The sequence below is a fragment of the Oncorhynchus mykiss genome, unplaced genomic scaffold, assembly GCF_013265735.2.
Source record: "Oncorhynchus mykiss isolate Arlee unplaced genomic scaffold, USDA_OmykA_1.1 un_scaffold_85, whole genome shotgun sequence".
In the NCBI taxonomy this organism is placed as follows: domain Eukaryota; kingdom Metazoa; phylum Chordata; class Actinopteri; order Salmoniformes; family Salmonidae; genus Oncorhynchus; species Oncorhynchus mykiss.
Genome location: NW_023493658.1, coordinates 1393955 through 1418465, shown reverse-complemented (window position 1 = coordinate 1418465; position 24511 = coordinate 1393955). Strand labels below are relative to the sequence as shown.

The window sequence follows — 24511 nt, the reverse complement described above, 5'->3', positions numbered from 1 at the left end:
TAGTGTACAGAATGCCATAAGCTCTGGTTAAAAGTAGTGTACTATGTAGGGAATAGGATGCCATGAGCTCTGATTAAAAGTAGTGTACTATGTAGAGAATAGGATGCCATGAGCTCTGATTAAAAGTAGTGTACTATGTAGGGAATAGGATGCCATGAGCTCTGATTAAAAGTAGTGTACTATGTAGGGAATAGGATGCCATGAGCTCTAGTTAAAAGTAGTGCACAGGATGCCATGAGCTCTGATTAAAAGTAGTGTACTATGTAGGGAATAGAATGCCATAAGCTCTAGTTAAAAGTAGTGTACTATGTAGGGAATAGGATGCCATGAGCTCTGATTAAAAGTATTGTACTATGTAGAGTAGTCTGATCCTAGATCTGTGGTTAGGGGGCAACTTCTAATTCCAGACCCCAAAATCCTCCCTCCACTCCAACTACACCCCTAAGAGTCCAGTTTACATTCTTGTTTGACCTCTTTTTACCCTCCTCCTAACATAACCCCCCCCCCCCCCCCCTGACATAATTTAACTGGTTTTATAATTCATCTTATAATACTGTTTTGTGTTGTCATGTCAACGGCATCTCTAATGAGTTATGACATCAGACCTTTTCATGTTGATGACTGGTTGGATATGAATATGGCCAAACTCCTGGCCCCAAAATATGAATCTAACATATTGATGACTGGTTAATACTGGTTTGATATGAATATGGCCAAACTCCTGGCCCCCAAAATATGAATCTAACATATTGATGACTGGTTAATACTGGTTGGATATGAATATGGCCAAACTCCTGGCCCCCAAAATATGAATCAAACATATTGATGACTGGTTAATACTGGTTGGATATGAATATGGTCAAACTCCTGGCCCCCAAAATATGAATCAAACATATTGATGACTGGTTAATACTGGTTGGATATGAATATGACCAAACTCCTGGCCCCAAAATATGAATCTAACATATTGATGACTGGTTAATACTGGTTGGATATGAATATGACCAAACTCCTGGCCCCAAAATATGAATCAAACATATTGATGACTGGTTAATACTGGTTGGATATGAATATGGTCAAACTCCTGGCCCCAAAATATGAATCTAACATATTGAATGACTGGTTAATACTGGTTGGATATGAATATGGCCAAACTCCTGGCCCCAAAATATGAATCAAACATATTGATGACTGGTTAATACTGGTTGGATATGAATATGGTCAAACTCCTGGCCCCAAAATATGAATCTAACATATTGATGACTGGTTAATACTGGTTGGATATGAATATGGCCAAACTCCTGGCCCCAAAATATGAATCTAACATATTGAATGACTGGTTAATACTGGTTGGATATGAATATGACCAAACTCCTGGCCCCAAAATATGAATCTAACATATTGATGACTGGTTAATACTGGTTGGATATGAATATGACCAAACTCCTGGCCCCAAAATATGAATCTAACATATTGATGACTGGTTAATACTGGTTGGATATGAATATGACCAAACTCCTGGCCCCCAAAATATGAATCTAACATATTGAATGACATGTCAATGTAATACAATAATATAATAACGCATCCCATCGACTGTTCTCTCATCTGATTGGTCAAAAGGTTACTAAGTGTCTGTTGTTTTTAAATTATTGATCAACACAAACATTATGAAATATGATTCTGTATGATGTTTTTTTTTTTTTAAAAGCAGTACTACTAAGATACTCCGATGTGTGTTGTCGTCCCTGGTATGCTACTCATTCCACCAGGAAGGGGATTCATATCGTCACCATGGAGTGCTGTGTGGAGTCAGTAGGGGAAGGACAAAGAACAGTGAACGTGTATTCTGCTGTACATAACAAACGATGCCCTCGTGAATGAAACCCTGGACTAGGGTCAAGTTACACTACAGGGTGAGACGGCCTCCTTTACCTATGATGGTGGAGCGAGGGAGGAGAGGAGAGAGCTCTGCTTTTTACAGTTAAGAACCTTGAGTAGTATTGATTAGAACACTCAGGCTGTAGAACACTCCGGAAGGTTCCGTCAGTGCATTAACACAGAGCTGCTGATAAGGAACGTTGTTATTCCTGCTTATGGTAATGGACTGTGGAAGCATGACTGTGCTGTCCTAGGCTGGTTATAGTAATGGACTGTGGAAGCATGACTGTGCTGTCCTAGGCTGGTTATAGTAATGGACTGTGGAAGCATGACTGTGCTGTCCTAGGCTGGTTATAGTAGAGAGAAATAAGGTACAGGTACCAGCAAGAGATTCTATGAGAGCCTTTATCAGGGATGTGATCAGGACAACATGAACAGTTGGGGTTTTGGCTAGGAGATAGCTAGGTCAGTTTCAATTCTATTTCAATAGAGGACAAAATGGTCAGAAATGCCTAATTTAAAAATCAGGAAGAAACACAACACTCAATTGTACGGAGATCAGCGTTTTGAGCAAGAGGTTCTACCAGAGAACCATTCTGTGGTTCTATTGGTTCCAGGTGCTAAAGGAAAAGATTGGGGAATATTGAGATGATTCCACTGCACCACGTTATTTATTTCAATTTAAAATTGTATTTTTTTTATTTTGTATTATGTTAAAAATGGTATTATATTGTATGTTCCACTGACTCTTGTTAGTCCCAAATGGCACCATATTCTCTATACAGTGCACTACTTTGGGCCTATAGGGCCCTGGTCATAAGTAGTCTACTATCTAGGGAATAGAGTGCCATTTTGGGACATTAAACTTAGTTTTTTCCTTCAGGCATGTTGATAACACACACATCCTATGGAACTAACTGCCTGCTGTGTAGAAGTTTAGAGATTCTAATGACTATGTTGCCTTTTAACACTTTTGTTTTAATACAAAAATTAAATACTTCTGAGGCTTTTGTACGAGTCGGGAGTGTTACTCTGTTTCAATATGGAAAGGAGTGAAGGAGGCAAGGAAGCAAGGAAAGGAGACAAGGATAGAATGAAAGGAGACAAGAGAAGGATATAAGACCTTTTGACAAGTGAGATGCATCCTTAGTGAGAGATTAGTTTATATAGGTTCTCTGGGCGGCAGAGAAGTCTAGTGGTTAGAGCGTTGGACTTGCAACCGAATCGAATCCCCCGAGCTGACAAGGTACAAATCTGTCGTTCTGCCCCTGAACAAGGCAGTTAACCCACTGTTCCCCTGAACAAGGCAGTTAACCCACTGTTCCCCTGAACAAGGCAGTTAACCCACTGTTCCCCTGAACAAGGCAGTTAACCCACTGTTCCCCTGAACAAGGCAGTTAACCCACTGTTCCCCTGAACAAGGCAGTTAACCCACTGTTCCCCTGAACAAGGCAGTTAACCCACTGTTCCCCTGAACAAGGCAGTTAACCCACTGTTCCCCTGAACAAGGCAGTTAACCCACTGTTCCCCTGAACAAGGCAGTTAACCCACTGTTCCTAGGCTGTCATTGAAAATAAGAATTTATTCTTAACTGATATATGTCTATTTAAATAAATGAAAGAGTAGACCTTGTTCCAGTGCAACCCAGGCAAGTCAAGAACGCTCTGTTCCGATCCAGAGGGTGATGTTCCCTTTCAAGGCCACACTTCAGACAACTCCTTGGGTGGAGTCTGTCTGCCCCCAAGAGTGGAGCAGCAGAGTACAACACTAGTCATAGTTAATCATGCAATGACTCAGCACTACTCATGGACCCCCAAACCAAACAGCACAATGACAAGTTAGCCTGAGAGCCAGTCTGTTTGACAGTGTTAAACCAACTCCTTGACAATGACAGAAATGGGTTGGGCAAGACCACAAACAGATCTGGGACCAGGCTAACAACAAGTACGACTTTTATCGTATTAAATATTTAATTTTTCAAGAGCAATGTACAATTTGCAACTTATTGAAAACAGGGAAATGTGCCTGGTTGTCGTACAAGAACAGAAAACATTTTTACTAGAAAGCAGAACAAACAAAAATCAGAGATCTGCACATCTCTTTCCATACAAGACGGAATCGTTTCTAATTCATTCCGGAACCGGAGTTTGGATATTCCGGAACCGGAGTTTGGATATTCCGGAATGCCCAGAGAACACAAGTTGTTTGTTCTGACGTCGGCTCACAATAAGCAAAACAGTGGTAAAACTAACTACAAATTATGAATATATATATTTTTTTTAAACATCCACAACATTTCCATTCACTCAAAAGAGAAAAAACTGCATTGTAATATTTTCTCCTGTTTTAAATTTTGCCGTAAAATGAACAAGAGGGAGAAGTTTCAAATAAATAAGATACATTTTTTTAATCAGTGCCGATTTTCAATCCTCAAGTTTTAAAATCCATATAATTTAGTTAAAAAAACAAAATAACACATAAAGAACTGACATATTATATTAATGAACTTCCTTTTATAAGTTAATGAATGAAAAACAAAACACTTCTCAATCTAAAATAGACGTCTAACCTTAAACCTGACGTAAGGCGCCTTCTTGTCTGAAAATATCCTTCTGTCTCTGTAGTCGAACTTTAAGACTGGTCCCAGATCTGTATATCTACATCCCAAATGGAACCCTATTCCCTATATAGTGCACTACTTTAGACCAGAGCCCTATTCCCTATATAGTATACTACTTTAGACCAGGGCCCTATTCCCTATATAGTGCACTACTTTAGACCAGGGCCCTATTCCCTATATAGTGCACTACTTTAGACCAGGGCCCTATTCCCTATATAGTATACTACTGTAGACCAGGGCCCTATTCCCTATATAGTGCACTACTTTAGACCAGGGCCCTATTCCCTATATAGTGCACTACTTTAGACCAGGGCCCTATTCCCTATATAGTGCACTACTGTAGACCAGGGCCCTATTCCCTATATAGTATACTACTGTAGACCAGGGCCCTATTCCCTATATAGTGCACTACTTTAGACCAGGGCCCTATTCCCTATATAGTGTACTACTTTAGACCAGAACCCTATTCCCTATATAGTGCACTACTTTAGACCAGAACCCTATTCCCTATATAGTGCACTACTTTAGACCAGAGCCCTATTCCCTATATAGTGCACTACTTTAGACCAGAACCCTATTCCCTATATAGTGCACTACTTTAGACCAGAACCCTATTCCCTATATAGTGCACTACTTTAGACCAGGGCCCTATTCCCTATATAGTATACTACTGTAGACCAGGGCCCTATTCCCTATATAGTGTACTACTTTAGACCAGAGCCCTATTCCCTATATAGTGCACTACTTTAGACCAGGGCCCTATTCCCTATATAGTGTACTACTTTAGACCAGGGCCCATTAGCGTAGTTCAATATAAATGGGAACGGGGTGCCATTTGGGATGCCCAGTTTGTATTTTAGAGACAAATCTTGTCACAATAATAGTCAGAGGAATTGACTCCAACGACAAGCAGATCTGAGACCAGGAGAAACATGGCACCTTCAGTCACACAGCAGCAGTAGAATACAGTAGCATGGCTATAGAGGTCTTCTCTCTCTCTGACCAGCCTATTCCCCATGTAGTGCACTACTTTGTAACTCCTTATCCCCCCCCATGTAGTACACTACTTTGTAACTCCTTATTCCCCCCCTATGTAGTACACTACTTTGTAACTCCTTATTCCCCCCCTATGTAGTACACTACTTTTTAACTCCTTATTCCCCCCCTATGTAGTACACTACTTTTTAACTCCTTATTCCCCCCCTATGTAGTACACTACTTTTTAACTCCTTATCCCCCCCTATGTAGTACACTACTTTTTAACTCCTTATCCCCCCCATGTAGTACACTACTTTTTAACTCCTTATCCCCCCCATGTAGTACACTACTTTTTAACTCCTTATCCCCCCCATGTAGTACACTACTTTTTAACTCCTTATCCCCCCCATGTAGTACACTACTTTTTAACTCCTTATCCCCCCCATGTAGTACACTACTTTTTAACTCCTTATCCCCCCCATGTAGTACACTACTTTTTAACTCCTTATCCCCCCCATGTAGTACACTACTTTTTAACTCCTTATCCCCCCCATGTAGTACACTACTTTTTAACTCCTTATCCCCCCCCTATGTAGTACACTACTTTTTAACTCCTTATCCCCCCCCTATGTAGTACACTACTTTTTAACTCCTTATCCCCCCCCTATGTAGTACACTACTTTTTAACTCCTTATCCCCCCCATGTAGTACACTACTTTTTAACTCCTTATCCCCCCCCTATGTAGTACACTACTTTTTAACTCCTTATCCCCCCCTATGTAGTACACTACTTTTTAACTCCTTATCCCCCCCCTATGTAGTACACTACTTTTTAACTCCTTATCCCCCCCCTATGTAGTACACTACTTTTTAACTCCTTATCCCCCCCCTATGTAGTACACTACTTTTTAACTCCTTATCCCCCCCCTATGTAGTACACTACTTTTTAACTCCTTATTCCCCCCTATGTAGTACACTACTTTTTAACTCCTTATCCCCCCATGTAGTGCACTACTTTTTAACTCCTTATCCCCCCCCCCCCCCATGTAGTACACTACTTTTTAACTCCTTATCCCCCCCATGTAGTGCCCCACTTTGACCAAAGCTCTTTTTCAGGGAATAGTGTGTCATTTGAGACACAAGCCAGAGAGAGCTGTCCTTTTAACTTTAGTTTGAATAAAAATGATACTTCTGAAGCTTAACAAAATGTCAACAATAAACCAGAACTAGGAACTATAGTCAGGAAGACTGGAAGCTGAAGAGGGGGGGGGGGGGGGGGGTTAGAAAGTTGCAGCTGATGAAGAGGATGGGGGGGGGGGGGGGAAGGAGGAAGGAGATGAGGGGGCATAGTATTCATTTTGGAAGAAAGGAGGGTTGGGGGGGGGGTCAGGGTAGCCTTGATGGCCTTAGAGAGAGGCGTAACGGCTAGAGAGAACAAAGGAAGATAAGAAGGAACGGGGGGGTGGTTGTCATTTGACTGATGGAGGAGGAGGGGTAGTATCTTGGTTACTAGGACCACCAGAGGGCATGCAGAGAGGAGGAGAGAGGAGGAGAGAGAGAGGATAGAGGAGGAGAGAGAGGAGGAGAGAGGAGGAGAGAGAGGAGGAGAGAGAGGAGAGAGAGAGAGGAGAGAGGAGGAGAGAGAGAGAGAGAGAGAGAGGAGGAGAGAGAGAGAGAGGAGGAGAGAGAAGGCTTCATTTGTTGTCGTTGGTCTTCATCAGTCTTTCCGTACCCTCCTCTTCCTCACGGCCTGTTTGTGTCCGTCGCCAACGCTGTGGCCCCCGTCGTCTGCCTCCACCTTCTGCTTGGAAACGAGGGATGAAGAAGAAGGGATGAATGAAAGACAAGGTGTCCCAATGTCTACTTTCTCCTGAAGTGTGCACTTGTTCACTTCTTCTTCCCACAAATCTAGAAGCATTGGATTGGTGGCGGCATGGACTAGTGGGAGTATCCACCATATTTCTCACACCAGTCATTTCAGTGAAGGGAAGTGAACAAGTGCCCACTTTGGGAGGAAGGAGAGATAATCTGGGGGAAGCCAGAGTTTCAGAGGGTCAAACGTGTGAAACGAGTGACGTTTTTGATCTTTCAGAAAACTAAGAGAGTACCTCAGCACTGACATCATCCGATGCTGCCTCATTGGACTTGGTCTCTTCTTCCTCCTCTCCTTCATCCTCCTCCTCCTCATCGTCCTCTTCATCTTCTACGCTGTCCCCTCCAGCTGCTCCACTCTCCTCCTCCGCCTTCTCTTTCTTCTCTTCTGAAAGACAAAAGGAGAATCAGATGAAATATTAACTAAGGAAAGGAGAAGAAAACATATGGAAGAGAGAACAAGTGAGGGGAGAGAGAGGGGGGGAGAGGGAGAGAGAGGGGGGGAGGAGAGGGAGAGAGAGGGGGGAGGAGAGGGAGAGAGGGGGGGGGAGAGGGGGGAGGAAGAGAGGGAAAGAGGGAGAAAGAGGGGGGAGAGGGGGGGGGGGGGAGGGAGAGGGAGAAAGAGGGGGGAGGAAGAGGGAGAGAGAGGGGGGGAAGAGGGGAGGAAGAGGGAGAAAGAGGGGGGAGAGGGGGGGAGAGGGAGAGAGGGGGAGAGGGAGAGAGGGGGGAGGAGAGAGGGAAAGAGGGAGAGAGAGGGGAAGGAGAGAGAGGGACAGAGGGAGAGAGGGGGAGGAAGAGGGAGAGAGAAGGGGGAGGAAGAGAAAGGGAAAGAGGGAGAGAGAGCGGGGAAAGGGAGAGAGAGAGAGAGAGGGGGGAGAGGGGGGAAGAGGGGAGGAAGAGGGGGGGAGAGGGGGGAGAGAGGGAGAGAGAGGGAGAGAGGGGGGAGGAGAGAGAGGGAAAGAGGGAGAGAGGGGGAGGAAGAGGGAGAGAGAGATCTCATGTCTTCTCTCTGACCTGCGGGTTTTGGACTCTCAGTAGCTTTGGCCTCAGCTGCTTGGTCTCCCATCTCCTCTTCTTCCTCCTCCTCATCCTCTTCCTCCTCCTCTTCTACATCGGGTTTAGGCGGGTCCACCTTCTTGTACACATAGTCATCATCTGATTTCTGTCGGAAAGAGAGTCAGAGAGCGAGTCAGAGAAAGAGGAGTCAGAGGGAGAGAGAGAGAGAGTCAGACAATGAGCTGGTGGTTAGATAAATACCCTCTTAAGTACAAAGAACAAAATATATAGTTGTTTGGCTGCATAGTGAAAATGACAACAAGATTAATTGAATATGAAACAGACAAGAGCAGGAAACACCAGTTTGTGTGAGTAACAAGTCAGTAGTGGTGTGTTACCTTGGGCCAGCAGAATAACACAGTCAGTCCTATGGGCAGACCAACAGTCAGTATGTAGACCACCCAGAGCCACGGTCTCTCCTCTGCTGCCATGGTCAACTGGGAAAACACACCCGGCTGGGGAGGGAGGGGGGGGATAATCAGCAAATATAACTGTGTGTGTTTATGTGAAGGAAGGTGAGGAAATATATAAAAAGTTAATGTCTGTGTTCTGCATGTTTGTAAACTCAGCAAAAAAACAAACCTCCTCTCACTGTCAACTGTGTTTACTTTCAGCCCTCATCCTCCGATCCAACAGGTGCCAGACGTGCCCTAGCCCCCACCCTCCGATCCAACAGGTCCCAGACGTGCCCTAGCCCTCACCCTCCGATCCAACAGGTCCCAGACGTGCCCTAGCCCTCACCCTCCGATCCAACAAGTCCCAGACGTGCCCTAGCCCTCACCCTCTGATCCAACAGGTCCCAGACGTGCCCTAGTCCTCACCCTCCGATCCAACAGGTCCCAGACGTGCTCAATGGGACTGAGATCCGGGCTCTTCGTTGGCCATGACAGAACACTGATATTCCTAACTTGCAGGAAATCACGCACAGAACGAGCAGTATGGCTGGTGGCATCATGCTGGAAGGTCATGTCAGGATGAGCCTGCAGGAAGGTACCACATGAGGGAGGAGGATGTTTTCCCTGTGATGCACAGCGTTGAGATTGCCTGCAATTACAACAAGCTCAGTCCGATGATGCTGTGACACACCTCCCCAGACCATGATGGACTCTCCCCCTCCAATCGATCCCGCTCCAGAGTACAGGCCTCGGTGTAATGCTCATTCCTTCGACGATAAACACAAATCCGACCATCACCCCTTGTGAGACAAAACCGCGACTCATCAGTGAAGAGCACTTTTGCCAGTCCTGTCTGGTCCAGCGACGGTGGGTTTGTGCCCATAGGGGACGTTGTTGCCAGTGATGTCTGGTGAGGACCTGCGTTACAACAGGCCTACAAGCCCTCAGTCCAGCCTCTCTCAGCCTATTGCAGACAGTCTGAGCACTGATGGAGGGATTGTGCATTCCTGGTGTATATCGGGCAGTTGCTGTTGCCATCCTGTACCTGTCCCGTAGGTGTGATGTTTGGATGTACCGATCCTGTGCAGGTGTTGTTACAAGTGGTCTGCCACTGCGAGGATGATCAGCTGTCCATCCTGTCTCCCTGTAGAGCTGTCTTAGGCATCTCACAGTAAGGACATTACAATTTATTGCCCTGGCCACATCTCATGCCTCCTTGCAGCATGCCTAAGGCACGTTCAGGAAGATGAGCAGGGACCCTCTGAATCTTTCTTTTGGTGTTTTTCAGAGTCAGTAGAAAGGCCTCTTTAGTGTCCTAAGTTTTTATAACTGTGACCTTAATTGCCTACTGTCTGTAAGCTGTTAGTGTCTTAGCGACCGTTACACAGGTGCATGTTCATTAATTGTTTATGGGTCACTGAACAAGCATGAAAAACAGTGTTAAACCCTTTACAATGAAGATCTGTGTAGTTATTTGGATTTTTATGAATTATCTTTGAAAGACAGGGTCCTGAAAAAGGGACGTTTCTTTTTTTGCCGAGTCTATCTACGTGTGTGTGTGTGTGTGTGTGTGTGCGTGTGTATGTGTGTGTGTGTATGTGTATGTGTGTGTGTCGGTGTGTGTGTACCTCTTTGGCACTAGCCAGTAGTTTCTTAAGTACCCAGCTGTCTTCAGCCCAGCGATCAGCCAACTTTTTATACAACATGTGTTTGTATGTGTTATATATATATATATATCCATCTGTGTGTGTGTGTGTGTATGTGTGTGTGTAGGTGTGTGTTTTATATATATATCCATCTGTGTGTGTATGTATAAATGTACGCTGTGTGTGTGTGTGTAGGTGTGCGTGTGTGTGTCGTACACACCTCGTTGGCACTAGCCACCAGTTTCTTGAGTCCCCAGCTGTCTCCAGCCCAGCGATCGGCCACCTCTTTATATGAAGTGATGATGAAGTTGTCGAAGTAGATCTCTGAGGTCATGGACCAGAGCTCCAGCCCCACGGCTCTGAACGACGTCATCTGGAACGGAGCCAGATCCTCGAAGTAGTCCGGGTTCTGGATCTTACGCGGGCTCCACACACCCTGGGAGGGGAGAGGTCACATGTTACAGGACAAGACACGCATTAGTGTCCCCACACCCTGAGAGGGGAGAGGGGAGGGGCTCCACACACCCTGGGAGGGGAGAGGAGAGGAGAGGGGAGGGGCTCCACACACCCTGGGAGGGGAGAGGTCACATGTTACAGGACAAGACACGCTTTAGTGTCCCCAGCCTTATAGACCGACAATAAGACAGGGATCGCAGCTCTGAATATCAGCCTTACAGACCGAAAATAAGACAGGGATCTCAGCCTTATAGACTGACAATAAGACAGGGATCTCAGCCTTATAGACTGACAATAAGACAGGGATCTCAGCCTTATAGACTGACAATAAGACAGGGATCTCAGCCTTATAGACCAACAATAAGACAGGGATCTCAGTCTTATAGACCAACAATAAGACAGGGATCTCAGCCTTATAGACCAACAATAAGACAGGGATCTCAGCCTTATAGACTGACAATAAGACAGGGATCTCAGCCTTATAGACCAACAATAAGACAGGGATCTCAGCCTTATAGACCAACAATAAGACAGGGATCTCAGCCTTATAGACCAACAATAAGACAGGGATCTCAGCCTTATAGACCGACAATAAGACAGGGATCTCAGCCTTACAGACCGAAAATAAGACAGGGATCTCAGCCTTATAGACCAACAATAAGACAGGGATCTCAGCCTTATAGACCAACAATAAGACAGGGATCTCAGCCTTATAGACCAACAATAAGACAGGGATCTCAGCCTTATAGACTGACAACAAGACAGGGATCTCAGTCTTATAGACCAACAATAAGACAGGGATCTCAGCCTTATAGACTGACAATAAGACAGGGATCTCAGCCTTATAGACTGACAATAAGACAGGGATCTCAGCCTTATAGACCAACAATAAGACAGGGATCTCAGTCTTATAGACTGACAACAAGACAGGGATCTCAGCCTTATAGACCAACAATAAGACAGGGATCTCAGCCTTATAGACCAACAATAAGACAGGGATCTCAGCCTTATAGACCGACAATAAGACAGGGATCTCAGCCTTATAGACCAACAATAAGACAGGGATCGCAGCTCTGAATATCAGCCTTACAGACCGAAAATAAGACAGGGATCTCAGCCTTATAGACTGACAATAAGACAGGGATCTCAGCCTTATAGACCAACAATAAGACAGGGATCTCAGCCTTATAGACCAGCAATAAGACAGGGATATCAGCCTTATAGACCAACAATAAGACAGGGATCTCAGCCTTATAGACTGACAACAAGACAGGGATCTCAGCCTTATAGACTGACAACAAGACAGGGACCTCAGCCTTATAGACTGACAATAAGACAGGGATCTCAGCCTTATAGACCAACAATAAGACAGGGATCTCAGCCTTATAGACCAACAATAAGACAGGGATATCAGCCTTATAGACCAACAATAAGACAGGGATCTCAGCCTTATAGACCAACAATAAGACAGGGATCTCAGCCTTATAGACTGACAATAAGACAGGGATCTCAGCCTTATAGACTGACAATAAGACAGGGATCTCATCTCTGAATATCAGCCTTATAGACCAACAATAAGACAGGGATCTCAGCCTTATAGACCAACAATAAGACAGGGATCTCAGCCTTATAGACTGACAATAAGACAGGGATCTCAGGCTTATAGACCAACAATAAGACAGGGATCTCAGCCTTATAGACTGACAATAAGACAGGGATCTCAGCCTTATAGACTGACAATAACCTAATGAAACATGTGTCTTCAGGAAGGGATTATGTTACCTGGTAGTGGGGGTTGTCCACCAGAGGAGCCTTCCACTTGCCCTTGTACTGAGGGTTGTTGATGGTAGGGGGTTTCCACTGCCCACATCCAGGGGCTGTCTCACACACTGGGTTAGGAACCTGAGGGGCCTCCCACTCTCCATCCATCTCCTCATCCCTACAGAGAGATAAAGGAGAGCGAGAGATAAAAGAGAGAGACAGAGAGAGATGAGAGAGGGATGGTGAGAGGAGCGAGAGAAAGATGGTGAGAGGAGAGATAAAGGAGAGAGATAGAGAGAGAGACAGAGAGATGGTGAGAGGAGAGATAAAGGAGAGAGAGAGATGATGAGAGGATAGATAAAGGAAAGAGATAGAGAGAGAGACAGACAGACAGAGAGATAAAGGAGAACGAGAGATGGATGTAAAGTAATGAGAGAGAGACAGAAAAAGTGGAGTTACTCAACACATCTCTCTTCCCAAAACAACCATTTTATTGATGTGTGTGTTCAGTGTGTTTACCAGTCGTCTGGTTTGTCGGCGGCGGGGTCGGCCACAAACTCCGGCTCGTCGTCCAGCCATCCCTCTGGCTTCACAGCATCAGGGTCCTGGATCGTAGCCGGAGCCTCCTCATCCCTGGAACACAAGATGCCAAATGGTTTAGCATTAAAAACCAAGCACGTTGCTCAACATTACCCCTTAGAGAGAAAAATCACAATAGTTTTGCATCTTTTTTCAGTTTGTGACAAAACAAATGTAGAGAATCATTGAAAAAAAATCTACTTAAGGGCGGGAAGCATAGAAACGGCACATATAGAACATATCTACCCCTCATCAGACTTGCTTCCAATGATAGATATACACGCAGTGGACAGTTTATTAGGTACACCCATCTAATACTGGGTCGGGACCCCCTGTTGCCTCCAGAACAGCCTGAATTCTTCGGGGCGTTGAAAACATTGCTCAATTGTTATCAGGGGGACGGACCGAACGTGTGCCAGGAAAACCAGCCACACCACGTGACTCGTTGTCTTGAATGGGGTGGTGTACCTAATAAACTGACCACGGAGTGTAAACTCACATTTCTATGTGATACAGCTTTAATAGACGCGTTATATCTACAGTCCTTAAGGAAGTTCTGTTTTAGAATAGAAATCCTTCAGAACTAGACGCTCTTCCTCAGTCATGCCTGCCAACACCTGGTTTTCTTTTAGTCACGACCCCCCCCCCCCCCCCCCCCCCCCCAAAAAAAAAAAAGAATTCCCAAAAAGTGGTGTTGAAGTTGAACCCACCAGTTGTCAGGTTTGACAGCCTCTGGGTCTGGTATCTTGGCCCTCTCGTCCCAGTCTTCAGGTTTAGAGTCAGTGGGATCGTCTATCTCCTTGGTGGGGTTAACAGGAGGAACCACATCATGAAGCAGAGAGCCACGACTGACACTGCTCTGGTCTACCAGGATCTCATAGCTGTTGTCTGGGTTCAGGACTGGATGGGGGAGAGAGAGGAGGGAGGGGAGAGAGAGAGGGAGAGAGAGATAGGGGGAGGGAGGAAGAGGGGAGGGATGGGGGAAGAGGGAGGGGAGACAAACAGAGTTCAGAAAAGAGAGTAACTTGTCCTGGACATTGTTTCTTATCTCAATGTGTCTGTTACAAATTCCCTTCCGGTGAGTGTTATCAGCACAACCCTGAGTCTCCATCAGGTAGTAACATCTCTGTCTCTACAATACTGTCAGTCTCCATCAGGTAGTAACATCTCTGTCTCTACAATACAGTCAGTCTCCCTCAGGTAGTAACATCTCTGTCTCTACAATACTGTCAGTCTCCATCAGGTAGTAACATCTCTGTCTCTACAATAATGTCAGTCTCCATCAGGCAGTAACAGAGAGTAACATCTGTGTCTCTGGCCATAAACAACTGGACTAATTTCTGAATGTGGGATGGTGAGAGAGAGAGTTGTGGGATGGTGAGAGAGAGTTGTGGGATGGTGTGTGTTCACAAAGTGGGTTGTGGGACGTGTGCACGTGGGTCTTCCTCGTCAGTTACTACCATTGTCCTCTGAGTTCACTGTGTGGTGTGATTCAGCAATAAGGCCAGAGGGGGTGTGGTATATGGCCAATATACCACGGTGGAGTGCCTGGACACCGCCCTTAGCCGTGGTATATTGTCCATATACCACACAACCCCCGAGGTGCCTTATTGCTATTATAAACTGGTTACCAGCGTAATTAGAGCAGTACAAATAAAATGGTTTGTCATACCCGTTGTATACGGTCTGATATACCACGGCTGTCAGCCAATCAGCATTCAGGGCTCCAACCACCCAGTTTGTAATGTATCCAGTCCCCAGCCATGTATTTCTGCTCTGTGACTTGGTGTATGTACTCATGACCTCTGTTTCTGTCCCTTACAGAGCCACCCCCATCCCCCATGTTCATCTCCAGTGTGTATCAATTAAAATTCCTGTGTGTGTTAACTGTTGGGTTGCAGGGTTCCCCTCTGACCGAGGGCGGAGTCAGTGGGTCACAAACCAGTAAACACGTAGAGCCGGGTTGCTCGCTGTCACGGTCTTTCCACCATTCCTCGCATCCCATCTCCCCTCCCACCCCCTCCTTCTCCCCTCTCCCCTCCCACCCCCTCCTTCTCCTCTCTCCCCTCCTCCTCTCTCCTTCTCTCTCCCCTCCCCTCCCACCCCCCCCCCCCCTCTCTCTCTCCCTCCCCTACCCCCGTCCTCTCTCCCCCTCCTCCCCTCCCCTACCCCTCACACCCCCTCCTCTCTCCCCCCCACCCCCTCTCTCTCTCCCCTACCCCTCACACCCCCTCCTCTCTACCCTCCCACCCCCTCCTCTTCTCCCCTACCCCTCACACCCCTCCTCTCTCCCCCCCACCCCCTCCCCTTCTCCCCTACCCCTCACACCCCCTCCTCTCTTCCCTCACACCCCTCCTCTCTCCCCCCACCCCCTCTCTCTCTCCCCTCCCCCCTAGCACTCACACCCCCTCCTCTCTCCCCCCCACCCCCTCCTCTCTCCCCTCCCCTTCTCCCCTACCCCTCACACCCCCTCCTCTCTTCCCTCCCACCCCCTCCTCCTCTCCCTCACACCCCTCCTCTCCCCCCCCCTCTCTTCCCTCCCACCCCCTCCTCTCTCCCCCCCACCCCCTCTCTCTCTCCCCTCCCCTTCTCCCCTACCCCACACCCCCTCCTCTCTTCCCTCCCACCCCCTCCTCTCTCCCCTCCCCTTCTCCCCTACCCCTCACACCCCTCCTCTCTCCCCCCCACCCCCTCCTCTCTCCCCTCCCCTTCTCCCCTACCCCTCACACCCCCTCCTCTCTTCCCTCCCCCTCACACCCCTCCCCCCCCCACCCCCTCTCTCTCTCCCCTACCCCTCACACCCCCTCCTCTCTCCCCCCCACCCCCTCCTCTCTCCCCCCCCACCCCCTCCTCTCTCCCCTCCCCTACCCCTCACACCCCTCCCCTCTCTCTCTCCCCTACCCCTCACACCCCCTCCTCTCTCCTCCCCACCCCCTCACCCTCTCCCTCACCCTCCTACCCAGTGTGTAGAGATGAGTCTTCTTGTCGGTGTAGAACTTCTTCAGGTCGACGTCGGGCCTCTTGGCGTGTTTCTCCTCCAGGTCTTTGTTCAGGGGGCTCCTGTGGCGGAAGATGAAGTGCAGCTTGTAGTCCTCTCCACACTTATCAGGCCCGAACATGATGGTGTAGGAGGTACGGTCATTAAACTGATCCTAGAACAGCACAACAGTAAGGTACAGGGTTACACACTTATCAGGCCCTAAACATGATGGTGTAGGAGGTACGGTCATTAAACTGATCCTAGAACAGCACCACAGTAAGGTACAGGGTTACACACTTATCAGGCCCGAACATGATGGTGTAGGAGGTACGGTCATTAAACTGATCCTAGAACAGCACAACAGTAAGGTACAGGGTTACACACTTATCAGGCCCGAACATGATGGTGTAGGAGGTACGGTCATTAAACTGATCCTAGAACAGCACAACAGTAAGGTACAGGGTTACACACTTATCAGGCCCGAACATGATGGTGTAGGAGGTACGGTCATTAAACTGATCCTAGAACAGCACAACAGTAAGGTACAGGGTTACACACTTATCAGGCCCTAAACATGATGGTGTAGGAGGTACGGTCATTAAACTGATCCTAGAACAGCACCACAGTAAGGTACAGGGTTACAGTCAGCGATACAGAGACGAAGTCATGGTGAAACCAGGGGACTTTTCTGACATTGAAATCCTTGGGTGGGTCGACCAGCCAAGTACAGCATTACGGAGGCATATAAATAGAGACTTAACTTTAGAAGTGGAAGCCAGGTCAAAGGTCAAGCACCAACAGATCTGGGACTAACCAACATCACAGATCAGATTATAGTAACAACACCAACAGATCTGGGATCTGGGACTAGACTAACCAACATCACAGATCAGATTATAGTAACAACACCAACAGATCTGGGACTAACCAACATCACAGATCAGATTATAGTAACAACACCAACAGATCTGGGACTAACCAACACCATAGATCAGATTATAGTAACAACACCAACAGATCTGGGATCTGGGACTAGACTAACCAACATCATAGATCAGATTATAGTAACAACACCAACAGATCTGGGATCTGGGACTAGACTAACAAACATCATAGATCAGATTATAGTAACAACACCAACAGATCTGGGACTAGACTAACCAACATCATAGATCAGAGTATAGTAACAACACCAACAGATCTGGGATCTGGGACTAGACTAACCAACATCATAGATCAGATTATAGTAACAACACCAACAGATCTGGGACTAACCAACATCACAGATCAGATTATAGTAACAACACCAACAGATCTGGGACTAGACTAACCAACATCATAGATCAGAGTATAGTAACAACACCAACAGATCTGGGATCTGGGACTAGACTAACCAACAACATAGATCAGATTATAGTCACAACACCAACAGATCTGGGATCTGGGACTAGACTAACAAACATCATAGATCAGATTATAGTAACAACACCAACAGATCTGGGATCTGGGACTAGACTAACCAACATCACAGATCAGATTATAGTAACAACACCAACAGATCTGGGACTAACCAACAACATAGATCAGATTATAGTAACAACACCAACAGATCTGGGACTAACCAACATCTCAGATCAGATTATAGTAACAACAGCAACAGATCTGGGACTAGTAATCAGATTATAGTAACAACACCAACAGATCTGGGACTAACCAACATCACAGATCAGATTATAGTAACAACACCAACAGATCTGGGACTAGACTAACCAACATCATAGATCAGAGTATAGTAACAACACCAACAGATCTGGGATCTGGGACTAGACTAACCAACAACATAGATCAGATTATAGTCACAACACCAACAGATCTGGGATCTGGGACTAGACTAACAAACATCATAGATCAGATTATAGTAACAACACCAACAGATCTGGGATCTGGGACTAGACTAACCAACATCACAGATCAGATTATAGTAACAACACCAACAGATCTGGGACTAACCAACATCACAGATCAGATTATAGTAACAACACCAACAGATCTGGGATCTGGGACTAACCAACATCACAGATCAGATTATAGTAACAACACCAACAGATCTGGGACTAACCAACATCACAGATCAGATTATAGTAAGAACACCAACAGATCTGGGATCTGGGACTAACCAACATCACAGATCAGATTATAGTAACAACACCAACAGATCTGGGACTAACCAACATCACAGATCAGATTATAGTAACAACACCAACAGATCTGGGATCTGGGACTAACCAACATCACAGATCAGATTATAGTAACAACACCAACAGATCTGGGACTAACCAACATCATAGATCAGATTATAGTAACAACAGCAACAGATCTGGGATCTGGGACTAACCAAAATCACAGATCAGATTATAGTAACAACACCAACAGATCTGGGACTAACCAACATCACAGATCAGATTATAGTAACAACACCAACAGATCTGGGATCTGGGACTAACCAACATCACAGATCAGATTATAGTAACAACACCAACAGATCTGGGACTAACCAACAACATAGATCAGATTATAGTAACAACACCAACAGATCTGGGACTAACCAACATCTCAGATCAGATTATAGTAACAACAGCAACAGATCTGGGACTAGTAATCAGATTATAGTAAGAACACCAACAGATCTGGGATCTGGGACTAACCAACATCATAGATCAGATTATAGTAACAACACCAATAGATCTGGGACTAACCAACATCACAGATCAGATTATAGTAACAACACCAACAGATCTGGGATCTGGGACTAACCAACATCATAGATCAGATTATAGTAACAACACCAACAGATCTGGGATCTGGGACTAACCAACATCATAGATCAGATTATAGTAACAACACCAACAGATCTGGGATCTGGGATCTGGGACTAACCAACATCACAGATCAGATTATAGTAACAACACCAACAGATCTGGGATCTGGGACTAACCAACATCACAGATCAGATTATAGTAACAACACCAACAGATCTGGGACTAACCAACATCACAGATCAGATTATAGTAACAACACCAACAGATCTGGGACTAGCCAACATCTCAGATCAGATTATAGTAACAACACCAACAGATCTGGGATCTGGGACTAACCAACATCACAGATCAGATTATAGTAACAACACCAACAGATCTGGGACTAACCAACAACATAGATCAGATTATAGTAACAACACCAACAGATCTGGGACTAACCAACATCTCAGATCAGATTATAGTAACAACAGCAACAGATCTGGGACTAGTAATCAGATTATAGTAACAACACCAACAGATCTGGGATCTGGGACTAACCAACATCACAGATCAGATTATAGTAACAACACCAACAGATCTGGGATCTGGGACTAACCAACATCACAGATCAGATTATAGTAACAACACCAACAGATCTGGGATCTGGGACTAACCAACATCACAGATCAGATTATAGTAACAACACCAACAGATCTGGGATCTGGGACTAACCAACATCTCAGATCAGATTATAGTAACAACACCAACAGATCTGGGATCTGGGACTAACCAACATCACAGATCAGATTATAGTAACAACACCAACAGATCTGGGACTAGACTAACCAACATCACAGATCAGATTATAGTAACAACAGCAACAGATCTGGGATCTGGGACTAACCAACATCACAGATCAGATTATAGTAACAACACCAACAGATCTGGGATCTGGGACTAACCAACATCACAGATCAGATTATAGTAACAACACCAACAGATCTGGGACTAACCAACATCACAGATCAGATTATAGTAACAACACCAACAGATCTGGGATCTGGGACTAACCAACATCACAGATCAGATTATAGTAACAACACCAACAGATCTGGGATCTGGGACTAACCAACATCACAGATCAGATTATAGTAACAACAGCAACAGATCTGGGATCTGGGACTAACCAACATCACAGATCAGATTATAGTAACAACACCAACAGATCTGGGACTAACCAACATCATAGATCAGATTATAGTAACAACACCAACAGATCTGGGATCTGGGACTAACCAACATCACAGATCAGATTATAGTAACAACACCAACAGATCTGGGATCTGGGACTAACCAACATCACAGATCAGATTATAGTAACAACACCAACAGATCTGGGATCTGGGACTAACCAACATCACAGATCAGATTATAGTAACAACACCAACAGATCTGGGATCTGGGACTAACCAACATCACAGATCAGATTATAGTAACAACAGCAACAGATCTGGGATCTGGGACTAACCAACATCACAGATCAGATTATAGTAACAACACCAACAGATCTGGGACTAGTAATCAGATTATAGTAACAACAGCAACGTACCAGATCCAGGTCATCTTCGTCTGACAGCAGTTTGATGTAGGCTCCACCACAGTCAATACCATCCTGGAAGTTCACCTCATACCTAAAGGTAAACACACACAGGTTCCTCTAAACGCTCAGCGGTTAATATGAATTAGCCTCAAGTTTACTCAAAAGGCTCATTTTTACACAAAACCAAAAAAAGGGTAAGAGGTCAAACGTGAGAGGTTAAAGGTCAAACTCACTGTACGACTAGGGCGTCGTCCCGGAAGAGGAAGGGTCTGTCCAACAGGGAGGCGATGGCGTGATGTTTGGCCCGGGACTTCAGAACCAGACCCATGTCTCCTGGTACTTTATTCTCCTTCAGCTGCTCCACAGACCACTTACCTGGAGAGGAGAGATGGGTCAGGAGAGAGGGGCCAGGAGAGGAGAGAGGGGTCAGGAGAGGAGAGATGGGTCAGGAGAGGAGAGAGGGGTCAGGAGAGGAGAGAGGGGTCAGGAGGGGAGAGAGGGGTCAGGAGGGGAGAGAGGGGTCAGGAGAGGAGAGAGGGGTCAGGAGAGGAGAGAGGGGTCAGGAGGGGAGAGAGGGGTCCGGTGGTGAACTCAAACTGACACAACGACTAGATTCCAGTTTAACAACGTTAACTAAACTGTATTTCCACAATACATGTTTGCCATTTCACTCGGGCCAGGTCCATCAACAGAGAGACTACTGCCCAGCAGTACTAATAACAGAGTGACAGCGCCGTAATAACAGAAATACAGGGATACGTGACCTTAACAGTGGTGGTTGAAGAAACAGGGTTGTCTCTCACTGACACACTGGCAAAAAGACGTGTTCGTGTCCATAAAACACACACAAGTGGAGAGTGTAGAGTGGGGGGGGGGCAAGAATGGTCTGTTTCTTACCATCATATTTAGCAATTTCATCGTCTGCGTCTTCCTTCATCGTCTTTGACACCTGCCACCTGTCCAGTGAGCCGTCATCAAAGGTCTCTGAGAAGTACACTTCTCCGATGGGAACAGGAGTCTTGTAGGTCACCTGTGTGTTTCAGCCAATGGGGGCGGAGGGATTACTTTGTGTGTGAAATGGAACACAAACTGAGGGATATATAATGTAGGGCTCCAGATTCTTCACCCTTTTCCCCCAGAAGTGTACACTTGCACACTACCCGTCGTGGATTTAAATAAGATGTCTGGCGGGATTTTCCATCATCATTATAAAACCCAGAACCGTGGAGAATCGGGACTCGGCCTAGTACACATTTAATGACATGATTTCCTGAAGGCCCCCCGGCTAAAATTGGGGTTATGACAGTGAGGTTGTAGTTAGGTTTTTAGCTAGCTAAGGGAACACAGAAAGAATAGGCAAATGATGAGGGTTTCAAACTCAAACGGGTAGAGAGACACTTGGAGGGCGTAAAAAAACACACGCCAGGCATGCATCCAAAATGGCACCCTATTTCCAAGAGATTGCACGACGTCTGACCAGGCCCCACACACATGGCACACTACATAGGGAGAAGGGTGCCATCTCAAATGTCCCTACCTAGTTCATCCTACTTCCTATTGGGTGACCTTTGACCCTTTTTTACTGACCTGGAAGGAGACGTTGGCATCGGTTCCCTTCTCCTCTTCCGCCTCCACTTCCATCTCCGCCTCTCCCTCGATCTCTGCTGAGTCTTCCCTATCTTCTACCATGTCTTCCACCATTTCATCCTCCATCTCCAGGTCTAGGTCACCCTGAGCTTCAGCCCGGGACTCAGAGAGAGCCAGGAGGGAGAGGAGCAGCACACACGTCCAGCCCCACCACAGCTTCATCTGGAGAGAGACGTGGAGATGGACGGTAAGGGGGAAGGGAGGAGAGAGTGGGAAAGGGAATGAAGAGGGTGGAAAGGAGATGGGAGAGGGAGAAGGAGGGAGTGACAGTGGGGGTGGACGGTAGGGGGAAGGGAGGAGAGAGTGGGAAAGGGAATGAAGAGGGTGGAAAGGAGATGGGAGAGGTGAGGGGTTGGGAAGGACAATGTGAGAGGAGGGGGAATGGAGTGGGTGGGGGGGTTGAGAGAGGGAGAAGGAGGGAGTGACAGTGGGGGTGGACAGTAGGGGGAAGGGAGGAGAGAGTGGGAAAGGGAATGAAGAGGGTGGAAAGGAGATGGGAGAGGTGAGGGGTTGGGACGGACAATGTGAGAGGAGGGGGGAATGGAGTGGGTGGGGTTGAAGAGAAGGAGAAGGAGGGAGTGGGGAGGCGTGTGAAGTAAGGGTGGAAATGGAGGATTTCAGGAAGAGAAGAGAGAGAAAAGCAAAGAAAGAGGTCAGGAATAAGGTTAATACACTTCTGATTTTCAAAAGCATTTTCCCAGAAACTATCTTTCCATCTACAAATATTTTCTACAAACAAATGTAGGTTTTGTCACCGTAATGCAATTTGGCCGTATGCAAGGAAATGGATGGCTTTCACCAGAGAAAGATTATACATGGCTCTGCTTTTTTCCAATTAAAATATATTTCTGAATTGTAAAAAAAAACAGACACCCTAAATCAGGTTTCAAAGGTGACTCATGAATCCATGCAAAAAATGGTTCTCTGCATTTCAATGACTTCAATGATATTCACTCGTCGTCGACCAGGACACTTTTCAGTATATACCTCGACAAGCATTTCATCATATTGAATCAATACGATTGCCAGCTACAATTGAGTAAAGGTTGAATATGGCTTGATACAGTGTTTTCAAAATCACTGTCCTTCGGGGTTGGAGTAAACATAACGTCGAGCTGATTTGACGGAGCGTTGGGGGAGGTGGATGTGGGTCGCCAACAAAAGCAAGGAGCCACTGTCCCTCAGGCCAAACTACTGTTCCCTAGGGGATGCCCATATGCCCCGAGAGAGAGAGCACCAAAATTAACCTACAGCTGCCGACCAGATGTGTCCACAAAACTCCACAGAGCCAGGATTGTTAGCTTGGACTACTGTAGCAACTACTACTACTAGAACAATCTGTCAGGCTACGCGCATTATCAAGACATCACATCAGCAAACTGTCTTTCATCATATTTATATCAAGTCTTTTTTTATAGGAAGCAAGTTATTTCAGATATATATATATATATATAAGTTATGTGGAATGTCGGCTATATTTGGCATTAGCTTACGTTACTGCACAAGCTAAATAACGAACTAGGTAACGTCAGTTAACCAACGTTTTTCGCGACAGTTCACCGGACGTCCCTTGTTATCTCCTGCAACCCCGGTCCGTGTGTGGCGCGAATTAGCGGGCTAGCAGAGCGTTATCAATAGCTAGCTATGTGGTTACTAAATGCTGCGACATTTCAGACATATTCATAAAGCCTAACGTGTCAAAATGTAAACATATTCACATTTTGAGTAAACGGCCTGTCTGAGAAAAATGCACCAAGTTAGAAAGCTAAGTTTAGCCAGCTAATGGCTATGCTAAACTAACAACATGTTGTGTTGCAGTTGTCAGGGAAGAATGAATGAGTGTAGCTAACTAGATAAATATTAAGCAAACAAACCTTGTGCAGTTGGGGAAGGGAGAAAAAAAATTATATTCCAAGTCTTGTGATGTTTTCTACGCCAATATCCTCAAACAACTTTATTTTCACTGCGTTCGACCCAGTTGGAGTAAAACCGCGGGTACCGAGGCCTGGAGGAGCGGGATGGACGGATCACCGTGGAGACCCTCGAACGGCGATGACGGGAAGAGACTTCTGCTCACTGCGCATGCCTGAACCAGAGAACGCCATTGGAGTGCCCATTTCAAAATAAAAGTGCTCTGCCTTGTAATAACAGACTAATTTTCGATCTATCTTTCTATGTACATCCCCCCTCTCCCTCAATGCATAACAGTTTAGATATTTGTCATTTAAATGTTATGAAATAA

At 45.9% G+C, this 24511-nt stretch overlaps 1 protein-coding gene across 2 annotated transcripts; it reads right to left on the bottom strand.

Annotated features, from left to right (window-relative positions):
* Positions 1–6518: 6518 nt before the first annotated feature.
* On the bottom strand, positions 6519–24313 carry LOC110513024 (calnexin). 2 transcript variants are annotated; one of them, XM_036971906.1, is made up of 14 exons: positions 24144–24313; positions 22210–22431; positions 21520–21652; positions 20856–20997; positions 20632–20713; positions 16204–16396; positions 13955–14144; positions 13185–13298; positions 12687–12843; positions 10669–10884; positions 8746–8862; positions 8366–8513; positions 7588–7739; positions 6519–7283 (listed from the first exon to the last, which is right to left on the bottom strand). In XM_036971906.1, the coding sequence occupies exons 2-14, from the start codon at positions 22429–22431 to the stop codon at positions 7197–7199; spliced, it is 1953 nt and encodes a 650-aa protein (XP_036827801.1). In that variant the 5' UTR covers positions 24144–24313; the 3' UTR covers positions 6519–7196. The 2 variants fall into 2 exon arrangements, with proteins under 2 accessions (XP_036827801.1, XP_036827802.1); XM_036971907.1 differs by having other exon boundaries at positions 6519–7280.
* Positions 24314–24511: the final 198 nt, after the last annotated feature.

Bases quoted from the DNA above. Each gene is read 5' to 3' on its own strand.
- LOC110513024 (XM_036971906.1), bottom strand. From the start codon at position 22,431: ATGAAGCTGTGGTGGGGCTGGACGTGTGTGCTGCTCCTCTCCCTCCTG. The intron at 20,714-20,855 runs GTGAGTTTGACC...GTTTACCTTTAG, and splicing joins GACGACGCCCTAGTCGTACA to GTATGAGGTGAACTTCCAGG. The intron at 16,397-20,631 runs GTACGTTGCTGT...GTGCTGTTCTAG, and splicing joins ACGAAGATGACCTGGATCTG to GATCAGTTTAATGACCGTAC.